The sequence below is a fragment of the Sinocyclocheilus grahami genome, unplaced genomic scaffold (genome assembly GCF_001515645.1).
Source record: "Sinocyclocheilus grahami isolate Dianchi unplaced genomic scaffold, SAMN03320097.WGS_v1.1 scaffold778.1, whole genome shotgun sequence".
Classification (NCBI taxonomy): domain Eukaryota; kingdom Metazoa; phylum Chordata; class Actinopteri; order Cypriniformes; family Cyprinidae; genus Sinocyclocheilus; species Sinocyclocheilus grahami.
In genome coordinates this window covers 277817-288525 of record NW_015505957.1, presented here as the reverse complement: position 1 = coordinate 288525, position 10709 = coordinate 277817, and the positions used below count along the sequence as shown (strand labels likewise).

Below are 10709 nucleotides of genomic sequence, written 5' to 3'. Positions count from 1 at the left end.
AAGGTACTGCTCAAACCTCAGACAAACTCTACAAACAAAGAAAAGACAACTTTAAATACATTTTTTTAAAATATGCAAGTAAAAATATTGCTCAAATCCCAGACAAAACCCTACATGTAAAGACAAAAAAAAATCATTGCCCTAATCTTCAGAGAAAACACTGCATACAAAGCCAAAAATATGTTAAAAATACCTAAGAAAAAATATTGTTAAAATCTTAAGATAATACCCTATATAGAAAAACAAAAAAATTACTTTACCTGACAGTGTATATACACAACAATTAACTACTCCATGTTTGTGCTTAACATTACACATCCACTTCATAAAAACGGACATAACGTTCAAATGAAATGTAGTTCAATACTGCCCTCATGTGTACACCACCACATGTAACAGGTAATAACATTTCTTAGTATTACCTCAATATTAACAAGAACAAGTTCATAATTTTCCAAAACAATTTATTATAAAAGTACATAACTGATGTTGCAAAAAACGGAACGTTTAAAAAACTTTAGGATTTGTTCCGTTTAAATACCAAAGCTGTCACGCTGTTACCCGTCACACCACCAAACTGGAAACGGGGGGTGGGCAGCTCTCGTACCAACTCAAGCCCTGCAAGAAACACAATTATATTACAATCATTACAGTATTTGAAACATTATTAGTTGAAGGAATATGCTAATATGTTAAGGTACCAGGTCTGAAGATCTGCAGCAGCTGCTCTTTGGTCCAGTTGCAGGAGGTGATGATGAAGAAGCCTTCTGGTTGCATTACAGTTTTTAAAGAGTTCACATAGAGCTTTTTTGCCTCCTCTCTGTCCTCTGGGCTCAAACTAATAGCATCAAATGTGCCTTTATCTATACATACATCAAAACCCTTCAATTCTGCGCTGGGGTTCAAGAAATCCTCCACCTGAAAGGACATGTAAAACACGAAGACATATAAACATTCCCTTTTATTCTGTGCTCTTTTTAAATGTGCAATTAATTTATTTACTTAATTTATGTATGTTAAAAACAAATCATTTCCATTACCTGAATTGTAACATTTTTTAAGCCTTCCTCCTCCAGAATATTTACGGTGAGCTCTACAGCAGCCTTGGAATAGTCAATTCCAGTGAGGTTTGAAAAACCATGCTTGGCCTTTAAGGATAATTCATGTGATTATTATTCATACGTATTTACATCATCAGGGTTTCTGCAAAAGGTAAAGACTTGACAACATTGTAAGACCTTTTTAAGATCACGTAAAGAAAATTTGAGTATGAAATTGAATAAATTGTAACATAATACTTCAATGTGATAATAATCATAATGTCAATGTCTTGAACAAGCAATGCTACAAAGTTTAAAAATACAACTTCATGAAATTTTGCATCTTTAGTAAATTTAGCATTGGTATTTTTGTCTTTTTTCTGTTTTCTCTAAAGACTCCTAAATCAAGATACATTTACATAACCATTAAAATTCTTTTACATCAAAATTCTTGTTTTATGAGAAACTAATGTTTGTTTACGCTTTTGAATTTGCTGCCCCAAGTGATTGTATTGTGCTACAAAAGTTATTGAAATCAGAGAAATATTCCAGTATGTGCATTTAAAAAATTGCTAGTAAGTGCTCTGACCTCGACATGTAAATATTTTAACTGAGATTTTATTCTTTCTTTTATGTATTGAAATATATGTTTTTCAGGGGATTTTAATTCTCCTGCCAGGCTGTTATTGAAAATAAGAACTTGTTCTTAATTAACTTGCCTAGAAAGAAAGAAAGAAAGAATGAAAGAATGTTTAAAACATGAACAAATATCAGCCAAGTTGAAAATTCAACTTAATTCAAAGGGAGTCATACCTTACTGACAGATGTTTGTTCTTGTTTTATGTATAAACTCACTTAATACTGTTCACTTCATTAATATAATTGATTTATTAATTAGTAATAATTAATTAGAATGATTGAATATAAAGTAAATAACTAAATGCAGAGCTAAATTGAACTTGACTTGCCAGTTCCACCAGAAACATCCCATTTCCAGTTCCAATGTCAAGTATGGCAGCATTTTCAGGTACATTTTGTGCTTCCATCCATCTGATCACTCTGTCCATGCTTTCCTCACCAAACCTAAAGGTGGACCAGAAGAATACTAGTTACAGTCTTCATTCGGTCCTAAATGACTAAACACACAACTAATATACACCAGAAGACGGTGCTGGTTCAGACTCTTCCAGAACAGACTAGCACTGAAACACTATACTTCATTCGAAGAAGAACATCAGTATGAAAGGGCATTCATAAACAAGTATGTGGCACAAAGAAAAAGCTAAATTACCATATTTCTCCAACATCTCCAATATCCTTGTAAGTCTGTAGCTCTCTCTTATAAGCATCATCCCAGCTTAAAGGAAAACGGTAGAATGGCCAGAAAAATTAAGCTCAAGTCAAAAGTCTGACTACATTGAAAGTAATCACTCAAAACGACCCTACGTTTTTATTTAACAAATAAAGGTGTAACATTTCACTTGCAGCGGTTGCAGGGTGGAATATACAGTACTCATGTGAGGTATTGCAGAAGCATACGTGTAACCCATGTGCTGGTCTTCTATGAGATCGACACTAGAAGGGCTAACTAATCAAGTAAAATCTCTTACTAGTCCTTTGTTCCGAGTTTTGAAGGCGCAAACTCATCTTCTAATTCTGTGCACTGCCCCGCACAGCCTTCTGCCCCATGTGCGCTCATGACGTCTCATCAACATCCGCTGACGTAATGCAGAACGTGACAATCATAACACTTCAAAAGAAAGGTTTTTAATAAAGGTAAAGGTACTCGAAACTTGAAAGCAAATCGATAAAAATGTAATAAACGGATTGACGGATATAAATTAAAACAATATGCAAAACGAAACAAAAAAACTTTTTTAAATGAATAAAAGCATCACACAGTTGACACATTTGGCACTTTTTTTGTGTACAAAATCATAACAGTTCTTACTTTATGTTTTACATCATTCCACAGCCAGGACGCAATGTGTGTCACTTATTTCTATACTAAAAACAGAGACAGATGAAAGTTTAAAAGACGCTGTTGTTGTTGTTTCAAGGTAAATATTAGGGTTTATACAACATGTATGCATGTAGTTTTACATTTTTACGTGTCATTCATAACGTTTAATTATTGTTCTTTAAATAACAAGTAGATACATCTATTTTATTTATAACATTTTATTTATATTATTTTTTAAAAATCATCCAGTCAAGCATTTAAAAAAATACAGGGTGAGCATTTTGTTTATTCATGGGCTACAGTGCGTGCGCAAAGGATTGTGGGCTCGGCGCGTATGTTTCCATCATGGCGGCGTCAATTTCGGGATACACTTTTAGTTCTGTGTGTTATCACAGTGCCAACAGCAATTCCGACCATGTAAGTACTCTGTCATCTGACTTTGAGGGTAAATGTTTAAGGGCACGATCGCATAGCGAAACAACAAACAGTTTATTACATCAAATCACAATTAATTCATTTCCCGGTGTCATCTTCCTGGTGTGGCTTCAGAGGGGCTGTGTATCAAAACCTGGTGAGCCGCCTATCTAGACAACCTTTGTAACATTCAAAGGTGTATTAGAACGTTGAAAATGCCGACTCCTCGGGAATTTTGTTATTTGATGCCAGATATCTTTAGTCGAATAAAGCTGACTCAGTACACGCCTTTGATGATAAACCGAATGCGGTCTAGGTAGGCAGCACACTGGGGTTTGAGACGCAGCCAGGGTGACAGCTAGCAAACCTACAAGCCGAAAGATTTTACAAGCTTGTCAGAAAGTGTCAGTGCCGTTTATTCACTGTATGATTGCTCGCTGTCATAAATGTACACCGCCCAGTAACTGTTAGCGTTCGGGGAATTCAATCTCGTCGATGTCGAGGTGTCGAGATAGTCACATTAACGTTAGCTGGCTGGCTAACTTGTTTGTCAGCAACAACTGTCAAATGCAAACTTTAATGTCGGACAGACATATTTAATGAATTGCTTAACATTTCTAGCCCATTTTGCTCTTTGTGTCATGCCCTTTAATGTAGTCATTGGGGAATTAGGAAGTGGGTGATCTGCTTGACCCTGCAGGATTCGCATAGTTGATTTGGGCTGGTTAGTCGGGTGTTATGCTTAACCTGTTTTCATTCAGTCAAAGATATGACGGTTTTTACTGTTTTTCCTTATTGAACATCTAAATGACAGCCATTTTCATTTTGATTTGAGCTTGTTTATGGGATAGACTGTTCATTTACATGGTGTTGATATGTGGGCTTTTGATACTAAACCAAATTGGTTAACCTATTTTTATTTGAATTGGAAAGAATAATCAGCATTTTCAGTGTGATCTCAAACTGAACAAGTAAACAGCCAGGGAAGTTGTGTCGTGTGCCTGGAGAACAGTCTTTCTGTTGTTCTCTCCTTGCAGCAGTGTTTGGGAAATTATACCTCCTTGTATAAACTTGTCTATTTTGTAACATTTGTTGCATGAATTCTGGGTATATTCATTTTGGTATACCATGACCTTTAGAGGTACAGATTAGGTTTTGCTTGCTTTTTAAACACATGAAATGTCCATGAAATGAAAAATGTTTTTTTTTTTTTCAATTACATTACTATAATAAGTTTGTCAATAACTAAAAACCAACATTTGTCACAGACTAGCAAGCCATGCCTAAAGGGCAGCTTAATATATGATAAAGTTGGAATGCTGTTTTTTTATAAATAAATGTGTTTGTAGTTTTAAATTATTTTTAACATTTGCATATTTAATGTTTATGTGTATTTCATGTTTAATGCTAAGAAATTGCTAAATCATACAAGGTTATTAAACTGTATGTAGACATCCCACATTTTGAGTAATAATAGGCCTAATAATAATAGTAATTATTACGTCATTTTAAAACAGTTGCAGGCCTTATTTTGTACCTTTTATTGAAAGTGTCTATTACAGTAATAATAACATTCAATCTTAACTACACTGTCTTTGCCTTTGAAATACCATTTTTATGCCTCTTTTAGGAGGGCTTCCTGTTGGGAGAAGTGAGACAGGAGGAGACTTTAAGCATCAGTGACTCACACATCGGTAGCTCAGAATTCCTCAATGTAATAGGTAAAACCATGGCTGATTATTTTTACTGTCCCAAAGCTACAAACAAAATGTAGAGTTTTTAATGACCATTTTATCATGCATTATCAAAACATGATGCATCCCATTACTGAAACCCTTGAAGGCTCAAATCACAGACATAATACGTTTCACAGTGAGGACGTGACAACCTTCCTGTGTGAGCAGAGGGACTTTATCAGTTCAAGATATGGCTGATGTAATCTGTTCAGTCTCAACCATTCAAAGTACTGTCGCAAGCTGTCCTGGTTGTCAATAACCTGATAAACCACCCAATTTTGTGTTTTTAAGTTTGTGTCAGCCAGCATTCCTGATTAAGGCCTGAGAGATAAGCCTCATACATCAATGTAGACCTTTTTGGCTCAGAAATGCTGGAAATAGTTTCTCTCCACTCCAACATTAAGTGATCATGTTTCTGAGTTTGGCGCTGCTCCCAAGACCCCTTCATCTCCGATCACTTTACAAAGAATTTCACAAAGGCCTTCAACATAAAAAGCGGGCTCAGATAGTAGTACCTTATATTTGCAGTAAGATGAGTCATTATGAAGGTCATGTTGTCCTCTAGGCAACCTTCAGATCACGATGGCTGAGATTCCACGTCGCATGTTACAGTTTTTAGAGAACAAATCTGCTAACATATTTTCCTTCGTCTAGTCCAAGGTTAATGTTGTCTGTATGCATATTATTCATATTTAAATTAGACCTTTTGAACAATCACAGCATGCTTGCTTTACTCAGATGTTGAATATAATTGATCACTCGCATTCACTTGTTTTTCAGAGGTCCATAATCATGAACCTTGTACACAACTGTTTAGGTAAGAATGTCCTGCATGGGCAATTGGATTTAGTAGATGCATTCTTAAATGTTTATTATATGTTACAATAAAAATATACACTACCATTTAAAGTGTTTTAACGGCAAAATTGTTTGTTTGTTGCAGCTTTTATGACTATGCAGGTAACGTCAATGAAGAAAATCTCAACAGAATCCTCAAGGACAGGAGAAAAGTAAGCAGTTATCATGAAATATGCATAACGATTTTAGAGAGTAAAATTAATAAATTATTAACCGGTACCTTGACAGGTTCTTTGTCCTTTGCTGTTCGACTTTGTGTGTTTAATTCAGCCGACCCACTTCACAATGTCTCTTCTTTTTGAGCAGAATGTTATCGGCTGGTACCGGTTTAGAAGGAACACTCAACAGCAGATGTCATTCAGGGAGCAGGTGATCCATAAGCAGTTGACCCATATACTTGGCATCCCAGATCTGGTCTTCCTCCTGTTCAGCTTCATCTCCACAGCCAATAGTTCCACACATGCTTTGGAGTATGTGCTCTTCAGGCCCAACAGAAAGTATGTACATGCTGGTTAATACATGCTTATGGAAATATGTAATACTGTGGGATAAAAATGTGCAAAATATGATAAAATCATGATTCTGTTTAACTGTTTAGAGACTTGTCTCTCATATTGTTATTTCATAATACCATGCATAATGTTTGCAAATGGTGTGATGTAGCTGATATTGTGTTTATGAGCATTTCTGTTGCAATTTTGATCTTTATCTCAGCAAGTATAATCAGAGGATATCTCTAAGCATCCCAAACCTGGGCAACACCAGTCAACAGGAATATAAAGTCTCATCTGTGCCGAACACTTCCAAGAACTACACCAGTGTCATTAAAGAACATGGGTGAGGCAACCTAACTGCAACGTTCAATATTCCTCTTTAGCCTTGCTTTTAGCAAATTGTGTTATTTTGATTTTGCCCTACCATTCAAAAATGTAGGATTTTAAAGAAGCCTCTTTTGTTAATCAAGGCCACATTTATTTGATCAAAAATACAGTGAAATTGTAATATTGTGAAATATTACTACAATTAAAAACATGTCTATTTGAATATATCTTAAAATGTGATTCATTCCTGTGATGGCAAAGCTGAATTCTCAGCATCATTCTTCAGTGTCGCATGTTTTTTCAGAAATCATTCTGATATGCTGATTTGGTGCTCAAGAAATATTTCTTAATAATATCAATGTTGATAAAAGTTGCACTGCTCAATATTTTTGTAGAAACCATGATAAAGTTTTTCTTAATTTACATAATTTAAACTGCACAGCACGTAAAACAAAGTCTTACTTTTGCTGCAGTAAATACTTGAATTGGTGATATCCAATTAATTTTTTTATTTATAGGACTGAGTTTTTTGATAAGGATGGGGTGATGAAGGACATTCGAGCTATTTTTCAAGTATACAGTGCCCTTCAAGAAAGAGTGCAGGTGAGTTACAGTCTTATAATATTTCTGAACTGTCAGATAGATGTTGGTTAAAATACACCACAATTTGCTATGTCTAATAGCATTTAAATGTTTTAAATCAATTATGCTCAGAATGTGCTATCTATGAATTTTAGTGATGCACCATAGCCGATACCGATATCCATTTCCTTTTTTTAGAAACAACACCAAGTCTGTCCTGTGCAGAGATTATGAACAAATTGTTTTGAGCAAAAACTTGCTTGTTAGAACTAAATAAATATTATTAAAGCTATTTTTATAGGTACATTGAGAGCTTTGAAAATAACTAATAAAATCAATCACTGCCGTTTTTTTTTTTCTTTCCCCCTGACAGATGCAGTTGTAAGCTTAACTTTTTATTTGAAGATTTAACATTTGTAGATGGTCTAAAGCAAAAGAGCTGTAAAAATTCTAAAAATCACTAGCACACCTTGAGCTGGGATGATGCCGATGTTTACATTTCAAGACGTTCCAATAATATCATGCATCCCTAATGAAATTTCTGTCATCCTGCAGGCGGTGTGTTGTGAAGTAGATCAAAGTGAACGAGTGAAGGAGAAAATCCAAGAAGAAGTGAACAAACTCAAAGAGGAAATCACTCTCAGGAAACGTAACAGCGCTGAGGAAGAGAGAAGTACGTACTGATGACTCTGCGCATTTGTTGCTTGTTTAACGAAAAAAAGGAAGCAATTCCTTTTATTACCCTCTTTTTTCCTTACAGGACTCCAAGAGGCGGCTGCTGTCATGCTTCCCGATAACTCTGCCCTTCCTGACTCTTCACACTCTTCACTGACTCAAGTCGTGCTCTCAGGTCCCTCGGTAGAGCCCAGTTTAGAGAGACCCGTGAACTCGTCATCTCCACCAATCTACAGCACCACACTGCCTCCAGATTCACCAAGCGCTATACTGCTGCCGCGGCCCCAAGCCGTAGGTTCGCCCGGACACCCGTCTCCCAGTCTGGGCCTGGGCAACGGAGACGGTTCGAGCTCGGATTCCCTGAACCGCCAGGCCACCGGCCAGGAAGACCAGGAGGATGACGACGAGGACAGTAGCGAGTACGAAAATTTAGTTAGCGAGCAATTGCAACCACCTTCCTTAACAGAAACTGTTTTATTAGGACGACCGGCTACCCTGTGGCCCGACGGAGACGCCCACAGCCCGCCAGGCTCATAGTAATCAAACAAACCAACGGGGATATTGATGAACGAACAGAACTAGGTGTGATCGTGAGGTCGTGGTGTTCAGAACACAAACAAGCACTTTCCTTTTGTGAGCTATGACAATGCTGTCCTGTTGTACACATTTAACATCTCTGTGCAGGGGACATCATCGTGTTTCGACGAACTCCGAAGTGGAATGGAATGATATCCCCATCCATGTGGATCGACAGGCCCCCTTTTCTCCGTTTCATGCTCTCCTCTCTGGTTTCGTTTGGGTGGAGAGGTGCATCCTGCTTATCTCTGCGTCTGCCACTCACTGGAGTCATTCGGTTCTTGCACCATTTACCTCTCACACTGTTTTGCCTTCTTTTGATCTGCATTTGAATAGAAAAGCAAAGGGAATGATGTCTTTTTTTTGCGGCCTTCAAACACATCTCTGTGTGAGCTTATTACATCTTCATTGTCTTGCTTCGAAAATCTGAATGGACAGAAAAAAATCACAGTTATAAGGACTGCTTAGGACTACAGCTTACTCTTGAACAGTTCTTGTTCTAGAAAATTTATTTTATTTTTGATTTTATCAGTTATATTTGATTTGAGTAATATGAGTAATATAATGGCCTATTCTTTAAAAAAAAAAAAAAAAAAAAGATCATTTTTGGTCAATGATTATAAAAGTTACTTTGATAAGGGGTGCTTGTATTTTCTATGACATTCTGTAGATCACTACTAATTTCATTGGCTTAAATCAAACACATGTTTGTCCTAATGAATGAATCGAATATTATATTTCTTTCTGCTGCATTTCACCATTGAGCTTTAACTGAATTTTCCGGTCGTACGGTTAGCGATCAGAAACTGGAAGGGTCAAAATGCAGCATCATCGATCTCAGGATTCTTTTGCAGTACCAGGACTGTTGTTTTCTCACATCATCTTGTCCACATGCCTTTGTTCTTTAGTTGAGAAGACATGATTGCTCAAAGCAATGCAGTGGTGGATCAGTTTAGAGCTCTGTGATAATGTGAAATAAAGATTTCAGCCATATGCTGCAGATCTTTAAAGGTAGAAGCACAGTTTTATCATCTGTTAGTGGATGTTTTGCTACATCTGATCAAACCAAAATGATGTTTTCCCTCAAAAGTTTGTATGTGTGTGAATCTCAGAAAAACATGACTGGGTCATTTTACTATTAACCATTAAATAATAATAACTTACCATTAAATTACAAACTGCCATGATGTATAAATACTTGACAATTAAATCTTACTTTTAAAAACAAGTTTTGCAATAACGTTTGGAGATTTAGTGGAAACTGATTTTACAATGTAAAAAATGTCATTTAAAAAAACGTAATAGTCTAAACACATACTCTTTTTTTTTTTCCAGTTACAAATGTTGTACAAATAATAGACTTGAAAAATGTGGAGTGAAATATGACTGTAATGCGTTCTTGTGAGATTCACTCATGTCGTGCATATTGTGAACAATTTGGGCAAGTGACTTGAATCAGATTGATGAGCTGTCTGACTTTTTCACCCAAAGAACCCGAAACTTATTTCTTAGTTTTATCTCAGGATCTGACGCTCTGACGTTTATTTTGGCAGAGGCCGAGAATGTCTCACTTTTCATTCAGTATATTTCTGCAGTTCTGTGTAGGACAGAAAAAATAACAAATGCTTGTTCCCTGGCATGAGTGTGAATGAGAGTACACTGACAGAGATGTTTTAGTCAGCTGTATCATGTTGCATTGACCGTCTGCTTTAAATGTTTCTGCCTCATATTCTGACTTTGGCATCTGTCTTCAAGTGTACGGCCAAAAACCACCACCACCCATGGTTTTCAACACGAATCTGTAAAGGTTAATCTGAACAATGGCACTAAAGTGGAGAGATTCCACATTTAAACTTGACATGGGCTTGTTTGGACAGCTGGCAGCCAGTCCCTCGGAGCTTTAAAAATGCCAATTTATCATAACTAACATGTTCCTTAGAAAGTTCAGATGAACATAAATGCCACTTAAGATGATAAAATATATATGCATATACACAATCTTATGGGGGGGGGGGGGGGGGGCCCAACAAAAATTTATTTTTTA

General features: G+C 36.4%; 2 protein-coding genes across 3 annotated transcripts; one reads left to right on the top strand and one right to left on the bottom strand.

Annotated features, from left to right (window-relative positions):
* Window positions 1-497: 497 nt before the first annotated feature.
* Window positions 498-2779, bottom strand: eef1akmt2 (EEF1A lysine methyltransferase 2). The gene is made up of 6 exons (XM_016246023.1): window positions 2651-2779; window positions 2332-2397; window positions 2009-2123; window positions 1041-1148; window positions 702-918; window positions 498-618 (listed from the first exon to the last, which is right to left on the bottom strand). The coding sequence occupies exons 1-6, from the start codon at window positions 2737-2739 to the stop codon at window positions 518-520; spliced, it is 696 nt and encodes a 231-aa protein (XP_016101509.1). The 5' UTR covers window positions 2740-2779; the 3' UTR covers window positions 498-517.
* Window positions 2780-3321: 542 nt separating this feature from the next.
* On the top strand, window positions 3322-10674 carry LOC107561552 (BRISC complex subunit Abro1-like). Of its 2 annotated transcripts, XM_016246022.1 has the most exons (10): window positions 3322-3420; window positions 5048-5138; window positions 5934-5970; window positions 6097-6163; window positions 6318-6508; window positions 6726-6848; window positions 7351-7435; window positions 7970-8087; window positions 8175-8671; window positions 8774-10674. In XM_016246022.1, the coding sequence occupies exons 1-9, from the start codon at window positions 3349-3351 to the stop codon at window positions 8624-8626; spliced, it is 1236 nt and encodes a 411-aa protein (XP_016101508.1). In that variant the 5' UTR covers window positions 3322-3348; the 3' UTR covers window positions 8627-8671; window positions 8774-10674. The 2 variants fall into 2 exon arrangements, with proteins under 2 accessions (XP_016101508.1, XP_016101507.1); XM_016246021.1 differs by having other exon boundaries at window positions 8175-10674.
* Window positions 10675-10709: the final 35 nt, after the last annotated feature.